Source organism: Acanthaster planci, linkage group LG17, assembly GCF_054643075.1.
Source record: "Acanthaster planci isolate LZ-2023a linkage group LG17, COTS_SCS, whole genome shotgun sequence".
In the NCBI taxonomy this organism is placed as follows: Eukaryota; Metazoa; Echinodermata; class Asteroidea; order Valvatida; family Acanthasteridae; genus Acanthaster; species Acanthaster planci.
Window position 1 is genome coordinate 11972880 of NC_141793.1, and position 16273 is coordinate 11989152.

Sequence of the window (16273 nt, forward strand, 5' to 3'; positions counted from 1 at the left end):
ATCAATCACGTTACCCCCCATAGCTACCGGAATGCACCTGTCACCATCAAAATCACCCCCCCCCCAACAACATCACACATCACCATCACGACCTGAGGTGGTGATATTATAGGCACGATTACCACATGATCATTATCATTATACCGTAACATTCATTCATTCTACACAAGATGATGTTACGTGCGCTAGCTAGCGCTTACATCCGGTGCAAAGTTCTTTGACCTCACTAGCATTTTACCCATAATGCATTTTCTTCAGGTCAATGCGCACACTCAGTGACCTGGCGCTCGGACAAAATAAAAATCCTGCCCTCGAATCAATGGACGATTTACGGGAAGGCGACCCATTTTGGGGCCGTAAAACCTCCTTTTCTCCCACTCGCTGGTGAGAATTCTGCGTTTGATAGGTTTTCCAATATGAAGGAGATGATTGGGGGATGCTGTGTTTGCGGGGATGAACGCGGCTGGACAGAAAATCCCTTGGTTTATTGCGACGGGCAAGTTTGCAATGTGGCCGTTCATCAAGGTAAATTGCAAAATGTATTCAATTTAAAATCCGTCCTTGCCGCGCCGGTGGACTTTACGCGCCATTATTCATTGACATTCAAATAGCATGACCAGTTAAACTTCTTAATTGATTTAATGGATTGTGACTAATGTCAGTTGTTACATTGAGATCACTTTTAGAAAAATAGACTTGGGTTTTTCCACTCATTTCCCCCAAGAATCCAGTCCTCACCTCGGCCGTATCGGCTCATGAAAGCAGATTCTTTCAGTTTCACAGCCATGACAACTGAAGGTTTAGTTTCCTAAAAGTGGGACTTGGAAGAGGAATAGTCAAGAATCGATGAGCTGTGATTGGGTACCTTGTTATTTGCAAATATGTCCTAATGGTCAGCTGGTGTGACATTGTCATGACTGTTGTGTTTGTGGACAGACAGTAACATAAACTTGTTACTATGTGAGTGTGAGTTGTCTGATGTGTCTGTTTCTCTCGATCAGTATTTGTCTCTAAGTTAAAAGACATCGGCCTGCATTCAGCAACTGGATTCTGTACCTGTTAAACATATTAAAGTCCTGACTGTGTGCTTGTCGTTTAGAAACACTAACATTGCTGAATTTTATTCAACATTGAATTTTTAATATACACTCATGACTATTTTTTAAAGCAAACATTCAAAAATAAATTTTTATCATGTAGGCCCTATATCTTTCATAAATTGCAAACAGACACAAAAACAAAACAGATAAATAACCATTGAGAAATTCCCAGAAAGAGTGTTCAGTATTGTTAGTGTGGAACATGGGAAAAAAAACTTCTTGTAATTTGTTAATATCTATTTCACTCATTTGTTCAGATTTTTTGTCTGCCATGATCCCCACCATAACATTAAAATTGAACTCAACTTGAACAATAAAACTGTCGGGGTTCAAACCAGTTTAAAGGGCTGCAGGACAAACTCCACAACACACATCATACCACAACACATATCATACAGCACCATTTTGTGTTCAGAAGATAAAGCCAGTCGTCTCTGATGCATGAGAAACCTGATTTTTCAGTCACCACTTAACGGACATGCCTGGTTCCTTCTTGTAGCTTGTTATGGCATAGTGACAGTCCCCACTGGACCCTGGTATTGCCGCAAATGTGAATCGCAGGAGAGATCAGCTAGAGTGGTAAGAGTTAAGGAGAGACTGTTTCACCTCGACTCTGCTTCAGCAGTTGTGTACAAAGTCTGTGGGGACTCAAGAAAATTTTTGAAGTATTTTCTGACAAATATGGATATTTTTCTCAGTCCCAGATTCAGATCGTTTCATCAATTTTTGCAATGACTTACCTGTCTTGAGAAGATATGGGATGGAAAGAGTGGAAGCTGGATTCAACACTCTTTCCAGAATTTCCTCCGAAGGGATCTTATGCGTTAAAAACAGTTGGTTTCCAGATGCTTGGGGGGTGGTATGGTAAGGTTAATTAAGCTTATTGAGCACACTGTACATGGAAGCAGTTTATTGACTGTGTGAAGCCTCAAACTGCGCTCTGTTTGCTTTGCAGCGTTGTGAGCTGTGTCCACAGCGAGAAGGTGCATTGAAAAGGACCGACAGTGGAAGTAAGTTATCATTCCAGTTCACGGTGCATGCATGGTGGACATTTTGTACCAGTCACAATCGATATTCAAAGCTCCAGCAAGAGTTGTACATTTTTTGATTGTAGGTTTACATAATTTTTTTTGTGAGTTTGAAAATGAATAAGGAACTGTGTCATCTCAGATGTGAGGAGTAAAACTTGGGTTTGAAAGTTTGTTTTGATAGACGAAAGTCTCAGGCTGTCGCAGGCTTCTCTGCCATGTGTGCCTGTAGCTCTCTCTGCTAATGGACTGACTTAGTGGGACTTTGGCGGTTTCGTGGATGTGTACTGAGGAGGGAATTCTTTTGTAAAAGAACTACAAAGTTAGAAATGCTCATCTTATAAATACTTTGAACAAGGACGGATCCAGAAACAACCTTTTATGGCCTCTCTTGTGGGTGACGCTACACTTCAGGGCTTTTTACACATTTTTGGAAGGGAAATGATGACATAAAATTACCTTGTATTTAAAAAAAAATTGGGGGGGGGATCCTTTTGGGGGAAGCTTGGTGTGCACTGACCCCCTTCAGATCTGCCCCTGACCCTTAGCATTCTGCCTTGAAGACGGCTAGTTCTTTGCGTGTTTCTACTCCCAACTATTCACCCTTGATCATGCAAGCTAACCTAGGAACAGCCAGTTCTACCTAGGAAAATATCACACACTGTCTTTTACATGTAGTTACTGCAGCAGTAACATATCTTGTTCAAAATGGAGCATTCCCAAAAGTAACAGGAAGTTTTCCGGAAGTTTGACGCACACCTCCAGTCTGTTCATTCTCTTGAGTGTACATGTCTCGTTTTGAAACTAGATTGGGCACACGTGGTCTGCGCGCTTTACATCCCTGAAGTCGACTTTGGAAATGTGACGACTATGGAACCTATCCTCTTGTCGTCGGTACCTGATGAGCGATACAACAAGGTAAAGGGTAACCACTGCATCTATCCCCCAAAATACCTTGATAATTTCTGTAACCCAGTTACACTGGACTTCCCAGTTCCAGATCTTACAGAACCCTCTGTAGGATTTTGTAGGATTGTGGAAGGGTAGAGCCGAACCGCTTTCAGTCGATGCAGGGGTTCATGCTATGGGAAGATATCTTTAAAAAAAAATCAAAATGTTGGCACTGGCACTTTTCAACTGGAGTGGATCTTTCCAAAAGAGTTTTTTTTTTCTGTAGCAGCGTCAACTTTGTTTTTCATGGTGCACCATTGTGTTTTTCTTTAGACGTGCTGTTTGTGTATGACGAAAGGACGAGAAAGTAAGGCCGCTGTTGGCGCTTGTATGACCTGCAATAAGAACGGCTGCCGCCAGTCATTTCACGTCACTTGGTGAGTTCCAAGTCCTGTTTAGAATTTGGAATAAGAAGTGGGAAGACTTGTTCTCTCCAGTTACTCTTTGCTATCAGTGAGATTAATGTTGGGCTTTTCACTGAAGGGGACACTTGTGCCAAGATTTCATGATGCTCATTTAGTAATAAGAATTGGATGCTATGTCACATGGATAGTCATTTCTAATCGCTGCTTGCTTTGTTAATCCACATGGGTATATTTTTTGGAGGTGAGGGTGTTGGTGTGTTTGTTTGTTTGTTTGTTAATCCTAAGCATCCCAAATCAAAATCCTCCAGGCGATTTTGGTGGATTGAGGCTGCATGGCAAAAAATGCATTGCTGATTGCAAAGGATGCATTGTCTCAAGGTTGTAGGTAAGACCTTGTGTTGTTCATGTTCATCCATGCGTAAATTCACGCCCACATTGTATGTGAAATCCCCCATACTGATCCAGGATACCATTCACACTGCCTCAACATGATGAGAGGAATTGGTAGAGGGTTTTGGAGAAGTAAAGCAGTTGGCACTCTTCCGCTCAACATTTTCGAGAAGTATTGGAAGATTTTGGAGGATTGAGGCAGTACCCAATTTTCTTCATGGGGGCAGTTGAAGGATTTTGAGGGATTGAGGGTGCATCCTCTGAAAAGGGCCCAGGCGGTTAGGGTTAATGTGTGAGGGTGTTTGGTTGGTTTGTTTTTTGTTTGACGTATGCTTTGGGCACTTCTTTCTTGCAGTGCCCAGCAAGACGGATTGCTATGTGAGGAAGCCGGATCCTACAATGATAACGTCAAATACACGGGTTACTGCTCATATCATTACACCAAGTTGGTAAGAAAAAGAATTTCTAGGCCAGATTCGAAAATGGAATTTTTCAGTTTGTGTTTAAAATCTGTTGAAAGGGAGAAGTGGCATGTGGAGCGCAGGAAATGTCCTGTGCGATGAAGAAATTTGAAATGTGTAGCTTGTCTTGGTGCTGTTTTCCCTCCCAGAATAAAAACAAGGATATCAAGACAATACCTCCCTTCAAACCCCTTGGAAGTGCTTACAGCACCCCCGAAAAGCCTGCAGACAGGACCTCTGCAGATAGGACTGACAGGACAGATAAAACAGACAAGTCAGACAAGTTGAGACTGGAGAAGGCCAACAAAGTCAAGCCGGAGAGGAAGAACAGGTTTTGCATCGCTGAGGCCAGTGCCGCCCTGCTGGCTCAGCAGGAAAGCGCTGCCGAGGCTCGGGCAGCAGAGGCTAAAGCAGCAGAGGCTCGTCTCACGGAAGCATATGCCGCTGAGTCCAAGTCAGCAACAGTGGCTTCCAGCTCTCCAAGCGGTGGAGGTGGGAAGCAGGACGATCCGTCTGGGAAGTTCACCAACGCTAATTTCACTGAGACGGTGATTGGCCCAACAGGGACACCCCCATCTGCCTCAGCAGGAGCAGAGGATCCGTCGTCAGGTGACAGCTCCTTGATTCTGAAATTCACCCGGAACACAGTGACTCAGCCCGGTCACAGAGGCCGGAAGAGCAACTCTCAGAAGTCAGACGGCCCTGGATCTGCCGACGGTCAGTCAACCTCAACATCGTCCAAATTAGGTGGATCAGAGTTCAGTGTCAGCTACTCGGAACGTGTCTCCTCCCCAAACCAGGCAGTGGAGGATTCCAACTCAAGCCTGAAACCAACCAAATCAAAAAAGGGCAGTTCTAAGTCCAACCCTGCTACTCCGACTCCCACGACCCCTATGGTCGTGACAGAGACGGTAATGGTCAAAGACCTCCCGCCCGAGAAATCTCGAGGTACACCCACGGTCGACGTCGAGACGGTCCTATCCCCTACCCGGAGTGGACCTGGAAAGGCAACTTCTTACACAGACGCCTACGAGGAATTCATGGCCAAGTACAAATCGGACCAGGAGGATTTGCCTGGCAAGAGGAAAGAGAAAGAGGAGGAGGTCTCCCCGGATCCCCCGACCCCAACCCCAACCCCAACCCTGACGTTCCCTTCTGTGTCCAAGATGGTCACCTCCAAGCCCGCCGTCCACAAGCCTTCCAGTTCCAAGCCGGCCATTTCCACCACCTCCAGCAGCGGGGACGAGACCTCCAAGCGAGAACGCAAGAAGCACCGCAGTGGGAAGCGCAAGGACGGTAAGATCAACCGGCCCCGCTCGACAGTGCGATCACTGGGCGGAGGCGATGGCGTGCCCAGCAAGAAGAGGCGGTCTAGCGGGTCATCGGCAGGCAGCCCGTCAGGGCTGAGCATGCCCAGGCTGAGCTTCAGCGGGCCCGGTGGCAGCGGCGGCTTGAGTTCACCACTGTCCAGCTCGTCCTTGCCCAGCTTCTTGAGTCCGGCTGTCAATCACGGTAATTTCAAACATTGTCACCTTCCCTTAACCTTATTCTTCAATGAATTATTCCTCAGTAAAGTAATATAGAGGACTTTATGCCAAAACATGCTACAAAAGAGCCATCACCATGAGTGTTCTAGCTAGGACCATTTTAGTGCCTGGTAAATTTTTGGATTACAAAGCACAGTGAGCGCAGTTCTTAATGCTTTCTGATGCTTGAAATACGATCCAGTTGGTACATTTAAATTTTCAGTAATATTTCAGTTCATTTTTTGGAAAATCCGTGCTGGGTGGCACAGCCAATTTCAACCCTGAGTGCCGGGTGGAAATTTGCAGTACCGGGTGGTGCCGCCCAGCGCCGCTCACCGCGGCTAGAACCCTGATCACTACCACCCTTTTTTTTTGTTAACTGGAATTGTTTTTGTCCACTTTTGTGATCACATTATAATAAGATTTTGTGGATGCCTTGATCAAGGACTTACTGCGCAGAGAAGTAGATGACCAGGTCAAACTTTGAAAAACCCTGACGGTCTGTTTTTGGTCTGCAGAAGATTCCGCAATCCAAGACGTCTTCAACATGGCCGGACAGAGCGGACTCATTGGACCACAGTCGCGGCTAACGTCACTCCATAACCGACAGCACATGGAGGCCAGCCAGTCGTAAGAAAAGCAAATGCCACAGTTTGTAGTGTTTGACAAAGCTGTTGTCTCCATACAAAATGTTTTTAGTTCTGATTGGGGTGGGTTGGGCATTTTGGAGATGGAGCTACATATGTATATTGTTCATAACTGTTATGGACCTTTTGTCATGATGCTGCTATGATTGTCTTGTCCTCTGTGGACCCTTTGGCAATAGTAATACAACTTCACAAATTGTAAAAGGGAACAGACTATATTCCTTCCAGCCTCAGTTTGATTTGATGGCTGCCCCATGATGGGGGTCTGAAATGATATTGTGACTTATTTGGTGTTCGTGTTTTCAGTACGGGCATGCCTGCCACCATGGAGCAGCTCTTGGAGAGGCAGTGGGACCAAGGCTCTGAGTTCCTCATGCAGCAAGCTACGCACCTGGACAGTAAGTCGCATTTGGGGGGGAAATCGATCCTCGAGATGGTCTCTTGGGTCATGCCGGAGGATACAACTGTACTGTCTTCAAAGTTCTTCTGCAGCTTTTTGTCCAGACGATGAGCTTAGTGCAATATCTTGGTACAGTTGCGAAATTGAGGAATTGTCTGCACTTGCTTCCATTCAGATTGAGCTGGTGTTGAATAGAGTACTGGAGCGGCAATCCAAGTGTCTCAGGTTCATGTCCTGGTTGTGTACTTTTCCTGTTCAGATAACAATGGTAGGGAATAGAACACTAAAGCGGCAATCCATGAGTCTGAGATTCAAGTCCCGTTGGGTCAGTTTTCCTTCTGAGATGACAGTTGTAGCGGTAGTGGAGGACTCAAGCGATAAATCCAAAGGTATTGGGTTCGAGTCCTGTCTTCTACACTTTTCATGCTTTTTCTATTCCATTTCAGTTGCTTCCCTGCTGTCCTGCCTGTACCAGCTGCGCCAGGAGAACACACGGCTGGAGGAGTACATCTTGTCGCTGGTGCAGCGCCGCGACCACCTGTTAGCCGTCAACCTGCGGCTTTCGCGGCCCTTAAACCAGGGCGGGTCGCCGGACAACCCCACCTCCCGCCGTAGCCCGCGGTTCAACAACGTGATCCATTCGGACGCGACGACGCTGAGCGCAAGTAGTCAGGTAGCGAAAACCAACCATACCAATGACAGTCCTGATTTATGATAACAGTTCAGCAAAAAATTGAAATGTCCTCAACAGTTGTCATAATTCTTTCTTTGTACAGTGTTAGGAACTCGTTTGGTTTTAGAGACCTGGTACTGTGTTTCTGCTGACTAGTGGATGTTAAAACAATGGCTGGCTGTCAGTACAGAATCTAGAGAATAATTCACGCGTTATAAAATCTCACTAAGCTAATTCAACATGCCGAATTACAAATTACTACCTAAATATAGGACCCGCTTTGGAGGTGATGGGACGTATGTTCAATTGGATCTGTTTATGGCACAGTATCTGTTGTTCCTTATCTGGTTAGGATTTGAATAGCAGTCGGAGCAGTACCCAGAGCCTGAACCACTCGCTGAACCACTCCTACAACCAGGCCCCTGCTCTCCCCATGTCCCAGTCCCACGCCACGCCCGCCATCAACTTGAACCACGCCCAGCTGCCCCTCCACCGGTCCAGTACTCCGCAGAACAATGGTGTGGCCCACTTGCCCGTTGTGCCTGGCCCGGGCGTCTCCCAGTCTTCCGCCCCCTCGGCCCGCCAAAGCCCCGCCCACTCCCACACATCCACCCCAGTTGCTGCCGCAGCCGCCGCCCAGGGTGCGCCGGGTCACGGCCAGGCCACGCCCCCGCCCGGCCGGCTTACGCCGGGCCATGGGCCGGGCCGCATGACGCCCAGCCAGGATCGCATGACCCCCGTGCAGGTCAAGACAACTTCAGGTCAAGGGTCATCAGGTCATGGATCAGAAGTCCACAAACGAGTACCATCCAGAGATAGGTAAATAAATGTCAACTTTCTTAAAACTGGCACCAATTTGTCGATGAAAACTTTCGGCCTTTTTGAAATGAGCAGGAGTGTACACTCTTGTCAACTTTTTTTTAGTTTGATTAAGCTTAATCCCCAGTGTGAGTAAAAAAAAATTTACTGAAATAAGAAGATGTGGAGCCATGGTTCCAATGGCCTTGAAAATTCCTTGAAAAAAAAGTTGTACAGCAAAGTCATGGAAAAGTAAATGGAAACCAAGATTATGGAAGGGTTTTTGGATTAACTGCTTTTGATGTGATTACAGAATAATGATAAATTTACAGGCAATCCTTGTCAGTCTGTGGTAACGGCTATGGCAGTCTTCCAGCTCATAATCACACAGCCTTTCTCTGCTGGTGGCGTTGAGGTTAAACGGTGTTTATAAGGGAATAATTATGTGCTTGGCTGCCGGTCTTAAACGTGCGTCTAAGATGGGCTCAGGAGAATCGACATGACTAGTGCTGGAGCTGCCGGCGAGGTGTTTAAGACTGGGCAAACACATATTTATTCCCATTCATAAATACCTTTTATTTAGACAGTCAGCATATGATTGATTTCCAACGTTATTCTACAACTTTACTTTCGTTTTCCCAAACACCCCCGTCCATTGTATGGTATATTCCTTTTGAAAGCAGTTCAATAGAATCCCCTTGTATATGGACTTGGCGCGCACATGGCGTGCTTTGTGTGCTGTGTCACATGCAGACTCATGACCAGTAGTAAAAATGGAGTAAAGTGTCTTGTGCCATCGAGTGTTTTACTCAGTGGGTATTATCACTTCTCAGCGGGCATTATCAAATGTTAAATTAATACACGGTCAAGTTGCATGTTGTTGAATAGGGAGACTGTCTGCGGTACTTATGACATAGTGTTAATTGTCATGCAAATTGTAACATTTCAGTCCAGGAAAAGTCTTGGAAAAGCTTGTTTTCAGATTTCTGCGGGAACTAGACTGTCCAAAAAATAGACTTTGGGCAAGATTCTAGTATTATTTCTAGACTGTTTGCAGGAAATAATTCATTTCATCGTGCCCATCTCCACAGCACGAGCACCGAGTCGTCTCACTCTAGTCGTGACAGTACAAGTCGGGATCAGCTGGGTCTGCCGGGGGTCAACCCAGGGTCACATCCTGCCATGGTCCTTCAGCATCCGCAGCTCAGCTCGCTGGTCCAGCAGCATCTAACGCCAGTAAGTTGGATAATGCCGCATCCTCTCCTATGGTTTGTAGGCTTACACCTGCTTTTGCTAAGTGCAGATTTCCAGTGCTTAGCTCTGTGACGTTTTTCAGCAGAATGTGACCAATTAGTAGATTTCACCTGTTCCTCTGAGTTTTTTGCCTTGCACATAAAAGTTGCAGAAAGCTTGGCATCTCCATCAGAATTTGTCTGGGATTTGAAACATAAGTGCGTAATCAGTGAAACTCTCTGCCTCGTGCCTCCAAGACGGAGGATTCGAGACACAGGATGTCACTTGCAAATTTTCTGTGGTTACATTTTTTTTTTTTAAAGCTTACCACTGTGCACCATCTCAAGCATTTTTAATTTTTTTTTTTGACCGTTCCCTTTGTCTGCAGGAGCATCAGCATTTGGTGTACCAGATGATGCAAACCCAGAACCAGGCCGGCTTGGGCCTGTCGGTGCTACTCCCCCCTGGCATCGGAACGGCCACCACCACCACCACCATCATGCCCCTCAACGGGGAGCTGCCGACGCTGACGGGGCACTCCCAGTCACAGAACACCAGCCGACCCAAGGTGTGGCATCATCGCTTCATTATTAGACACATGACAACATCCTTGCTGTTTTCACTAAGAGACGAATTTCTCCATACTTTGTAAATGTAAACTTTCAAGGAGATTACATTTAAAGTTGGTCACATTTTCAGTTGGAGAATTTGTATCTAGATGAACTTCAAGAGTCGATTGATGTAATACATTGTGTGAATATATATGTCTTTGCCATAATTTACAAAAATGTACCACCCAATCCTTTATTGAACTGTAGTTCTTGGCTATTGGTTCACCTACAAATTTGTTCGTTCGTGAAAACCCCCAAACTAGGGAAAGGATATTGGCAATGCCCGTGCTGTAGCCACTGCAAAATAGTTACATTGGTGTACAGTTCCAGAGTTCCATTTGTCCCTGTAAAAAAATGGCCAAACTAATGTTTGCCCCTCGTTGCTCAACACAATTTCTACTGAGAACACATTTTGTCCCTTTGTGGAAACCAAAAATCCTGTTCATATGAATTTTGCCCCACGGAGATCGTTGTGACTTGGCTGATGTCAGTAGATTTGGTCAAAATGATTCCACCGAACAGAAATTTAAAGATGTGATTTTGGGCCTTAAAGCTGTGTCTGAATTACTTGGCTGCGGCTGTCAATCATGCGCATATCTATGGGAAATGAAAGTAGCCACTAGCAAGCGGCTTCCATCTTCAGATGCATTATTTGTTGCCATAGCCAAATGATTTGGACAAGATTTAAATCGCATACATTATTGCTATGCATCGGCGTGCACTAATGCATGTATGTGATGTGTTTTTGTCGTAATCCAATTAGGGTGGAATGTTTACATGTTTAAACATTCAAACAAAGAAAAGTTCCAAATCCGTTTTACAGATTTTCCCAACCGTTTAAATGGAACTGCCACTTATAGAGGTTTGACGATTCAAATCACGCAATCTGGCATTTCATTTTTTTTGTAAACGATGCCTGTAACATGCAATCTGTCTGCTGTCTTAAATCAATTCACAACACTTAGGAGTAACTCTGGGTCAGAAATACTACATTTACAACTGGAGTTTGACATCAAAACAAACAAAATGTCTGATTCTTGTTTGCAGAGCCCCAGGGGAGGAGATCGAAGGCAAACAAGTTCTAAAGACAAGAGCTAACATCGAGCTCAGCATCTTAATGTGAGTTTTTTTTGTATGAAGTGACAGTTTGAGGGTATTTTTCCCCATTTTCCATCCACAAAAGAGACGAGAAACCCTTTCGTAAACAACGGAACGAAAAAATGACAATCTGTGACGAGCTATGTAGAGTAAAGCTGACGGTTGTTCCTGTACAATTTTCCGTTGCCCGGGCGAAGCAGGAATACCTCCCACTGTTGTGAACTTGCAAATGACCTTTGCAGTTGAGTCCTAGTCGGCCAAAACTGTCAGCCCAATACCACCTCTAGGTGACAAGGAAAGGAGATGGCGAGACCTAATGGGTTGTATGTAGCAGGTTGAATAAGACCAGCTTGGATTCTCGTGGCGAGGGCGCTAGTTCAAAGTCTCTGCCGTATTCGGATACGTGGGTGCATGCTGATGATAGACATATCCACAACCCCGAACGCCTTTGACCGGGGCCCTGGCTTCCACAATGCCATTGAGGCTGTCCTTTTCTCCCAATTCAACTTGCCCCCAAAGTAGCTTATTTTCGACGAAATGGAAAAACGCCACAGAAACCGTGCACAAGGTTCAGACGAGCGAGAAATTTTGATTGATGTTTGAGCCTACTTCTGTTGCTAAAAAATATGCATCCCCCGACAAACTATTTGGCCGTGCCTCGATGGTACAAGGGGCCAAATCAGATGTCAGGGTCAACCAGAAAGACCCCTCCCCCCCCCCGAAAAAAAATTTGTTACGTCGTAAAGCTGGCTATGAAGATTGATATTTTTGTACGGCATTCTAATTTACACCGAATTGGTCCTTAATGCAATTTAAGATTGCCAACTGAAATTAATATCGTTATTTCAGATTTTTTTGCTGTTAAAATGTTCAGGCTTATGTTCTGTTCCTATCCTAGTTGACAGAACTGACGACAAGCTTTTTACGTGATGTGCCAAAATCCTTTTACTTTATCTCACATATTCCTGACATATCTTCTTTCCAACCCTTAAGAGCACGGTATTTGAAATGTAAAAAAAAAGTTTTAAAAGGCTGGATTTTTAGTAAAATTGTACCGATACCTCAAGTGGATTTTTACCCCGTTTTTAAGAAAAGCGCTGGTGCAGCACACTGGAAAAGTTTAAACGTTACCGGAATCATCTTTGGCAGTCACAAACAAAATATATTTGTACAGTCATTTAAAAAAAAATTCTAAAACTAGAAAAATGAAAGTCTCAGGAAAGTACATAAATTGTGAAAATACATGTAGAGTTTTAAATTTCGAGTGTATGTGCACCTGTCCGTGAAGATGACAGAAAATCACGGAGGAAAACGGAAGCAGACACATCAGAAAAATATCTGAATTATGATGTAATCGTGATTTATTTTTGTTATTGTCTGATGAAAAAATGTTTCACATATGAATGTGGAAAATTGAAAAATTCGCACTAGATTGCCGCTCACATGTGAGTGGTCTGAACAGAGGCTACAAAGAAAACTTGTGACCCGCTCTGTGAAAATGAGGCCTTAGGCCGTTATGGCAGTGGCGTTGTTTCAGTTTGTGCTAGAAAGAGAAAGCTTAGCACTTTGTTTTGATGAATCAGAAAGAGTTCCATGCATGTACAAGGACATCACTTGACACCTCGTGCACAAACCTGTGAGGCTTATTTGACAAATTCTAAGTGTTTTTTTAACTAACTGCTTCATTATTTTTTTCTGCTAAACGTGGCTGTTATGGACATGTTGTCACTTCCTGACGGCCACTGAACAACTGTAAGGGAAAATCAGTGATGTCCGTTATGTCCATGTCTGGAACTCTTTCCAATGTATCCCTGGTTTTGGCATCCCGATGAACGTGAGGATAAAACGTGTTGATGGCTGCCATTGATTTCCATTGTGTAAGATTCTGTTCAAGGCCTGTTTACTCAGTAATGGCTCTGGTGACTTGTGGCTCATTTTCACAGAGTGGGCCACGTATTTGCTAAGCAAAAACAGGTTACCAATCCCAAAGTTATGGTGTGCACATTGCTTGTGAATAGTACCTGGCAAATTCTCTCTCTTTTTTTGCCGAGGGCTCAAATTTACTGAGAAAGAGTTTCGCCCGAGCAGCTCTGTGAAATTCGGTCGCGACCCAAAGAGCTCCCCAAGCAGGGCATCCACATAAAGAGCAAACAGGAGCACAGCAGGGGTGGCAAGATCCCTGATAAGTTGTTGCTCAGCGTGGTCAAGATGTCTTTAGGCAGTTCTTGTCTGGGATAAATTGAGATGTCGGAGCCGATGCAAAATTGGTCACAGGAGACATATTCTTGCTTTTCATTCTATTTGTCTTGACCCGTTTTTGCATCGGCTCAGACTGGTCAATTTAATACCTGAAAACACTGATTGTTATTTGTGCCAATATTTGTGAGACGACCTTATCATTGTTAACCGTGATTCTATTGAAATATCAATTGATTTAGTTTTTTTTTCTTCTGGTTTGCTTTTGTTTTTTGTTTCGTTTTTAAATTAAATGTAAATCTCACCATATCTAAGTGACCAAAAGTACTGTAATTTTTACACTGTCTTGTTAAATATCCAACTGATTTGGGAGGGACAAGACATGTTTTTTAAAAAAGTCTTTGTATTTTATCAGGACTTTTGGCCAAAAGATAACCCTGAATCACATTTTAATTTGTTTAAGGTTGGTGATGTCTTCTTATTATTGTGTTGTAAATTTCCCTTTTTTGTAAAATAGTGTCGTGATTTTTCAAACATTTATTGGAATGTTGAATTTGAATTGAATGTGTTATCCTTCTCCACTTGTATTGTTCAGGGTGCCAACTATTTGACCTGATGTGCAGTTTTTTGAACTTTTAACTTTGAAAGATGCCTCTTTTGATTGTCTTTTTTTCTGCCCTTTTGCTGTAGCCTTTCTGTTAAAATTCACGAAGAAGTAAGAAAAAATAAACTGTTCCAAAGTGAATTTCAACATTTCCAAAAAGGAAACGAATTCTTATCTTGAATGTAATCATGCTGTCATTCTCGTTGATGTATGAAAAGTTTGGTGCAAAATGAAAAAAGATAACAGTAAACCGTCAGATCCTTTGAACATTTTTTCCAGATTCTAAGGAATTTTTTGCAAGCTTTGTAATACAGTGTTTGTAAAATGTGTGCAAAATTGTCTCAAGCTTTGCAGACACCAATTTTTTTTATCACTGTACATAAACTTTGCATATTTGCCAGTTTACGAAATGAAATTTATAAATAGCTTGGGGAGTTAAGGTTTTTTGTAATGAATGTATATTGGTTTATTCAAGTGACTAACTCCCTAGCACACTGGATGTTTCACTAGTGGTATTTATGTACATGTAGTAAGGCAAATTGAAATGATTTGGTGTATATTTAGCAGTAAATTCCTTTCTGCTGGAAACCAGTGATGTTTACAATAGTAAAAGCATTGTGATTGCCTACCAGTGTAGCTAATCCAAGCTTGTTTCTTGTGACAAGTAGCTGACCAAAGTAGCTTGACAAAATTGAAGGCACTTCCATAGCTAAATGGAGAATTTTTGGACTTGCTCATGGGAACAAATATCTTTGCAGAATTGTTTAGTTGTTTTATCACTCACTTGGAAATATCAAGTTTGCCAATCAGTTTATACGAACTGAAAGTGGCAAATTTAAATTATTTTTCAAGATTAAGTTTCTCTTTATCATCTGTGAGTTGTGCATTTCTTTTGAGGCTGAGTGTGATTCATTCAAAATCAAAATTATTTTACATATCTGTCTGCATTGTCTTTTTACTTTTTTTTTTACTTGAATGGAGCAGGTGCCAATTTAGTGTCATTTTGCCACTTAGCTGAAGGTCAACATCAGATATGTAACACGTAGCACGTGCCACAAATCAACTCCTCGGCTGATTGGGGCTTAAAAGCTGAAAGATTTTGCTTGGATGAATTGGTTGTGTCAGCTCTGTGATGTTCCCCTTAACCCTCCTGTGCTGAAGTCGCTCTTTGGGTCAATTAGTTAGCTGCACAAAGATGTACAACTGTGTCATGTTGTGCACTGCACCAACTGTCCCTCACAGGAATATCAGATCGCACTTTTGTGCTGCCCAACAACTGTGCCTCACTGTTTCATGTGCATAACTGTGCAGTAAACCAAATGCAGTGAAGAGGGCAGCACAAAAGACCCCGAGTCATTTTGTGCCAGCAACCAACTGTGTACACACTGAACCTGTGCATGTTTGAGTTCCATATAGAAAATACATGCACAAGAGTGACTGCTGGCATTCATGCATATCTCTACTGTTAAACATAGGAGGGTTATTAATCCACTGCTTGTTTACTTTGTGTGTTGCTGGATTCTTAGGGTTGGGGCAGATTCTGTTGCTGACTTGTCCATTTGCCCCGAAAGTCCTATGTCCAGAATTGTATTTTTTTTATACTGACTGTTATGTTGACCAGTGTAATGTGTGTTGTTACCAGTTTTATGGATTATCAGACCAAGATTTACTTCAGACGAAGGCCTACAGACCTTGTCCTCAGTTTTTCTTTAAGTTGTGGCCATGGGTATCTTTCAGAGGATTATTGCATATTCAGTCTTCACCGTAGACTTGAAAATAAGTTCCATTGTCTTTCTGAAGTGTTTTTGGGGGAGAAAGACTAGGTGGGGGTTTCTGAAGGGAAAAATGGACAAATTTGTCTTGTATTTTTGACCTGCTGGCCAGTCTTAGAAGGTTTAACACCGAGGTGGGTGATCATTAACCATATCATTGAGACTTGTAAAGTAGATCTTATTGTTCGTTGGAAAGTTACCGAACTGTAAATGTGTTGATTGTGAAAATTGTTATTAATAATATTATGGTTATTGTACATACAATGGAAAAAAGGAACATTTCTCATTAAAAAAAATTTCACAGTTTTTCTCCAGAACCACTAGGAAATGGGTTGTTAATGGTGTGGTTGGTGTTTTGGCAAAATTTGATAAAACATTGCTCTTGCTTCGATTTTCTTTTTCTTTTTTTTTTGGCAAAGC

The 16273-nt window shown here is 43.2% G+C and overlaps 1 protein-coding gene across 2 annotated transcripts; it reads left to right on the plus strand.

Moving 5' to 3' along the window:
- Window positions 1–291: 291 nt before the first annotated feature.
- On the plus strand, window positions 292–16170 carry LOC110973421 (uncharacterized). 2 transcript variants are annotated; one of them, XM_022224260.2, is made up of 14 exons: window positions 292–525; window positions 1600–1679; window positions 2056–2110; window positions 2937–3046; window positions 3353–3456; window positions 4190–4283; window positions 4445–5807; window positions 6340–6451; window positions 6775–6866; window positions 7315–7541; window positions 7894–8360; window positions 9431–9575; window positions 9961–10140; window positions 11231–16170. In XM_022224260.2, exons 1-14 carry the CDS (start codon window positions 417–419, stop codon window positions 11279–11281), a joined length of 3189 nt encoding a protein of 1062 aa, XP_022079952.1. In that variant the 5' UTR covers window positions 292–416; the 3' UTR covers window positions 11282–16170. The 2 variants fall into 2 exon arrangements, with proteins under 2 accessions (XP_022079952.1, XP_022079953.1); XM_022224261.2 differs by having other exon boundaries at window positions 6343–6451.
- Window positions 16171–16273: the final 103 nt, after the last annotated feature.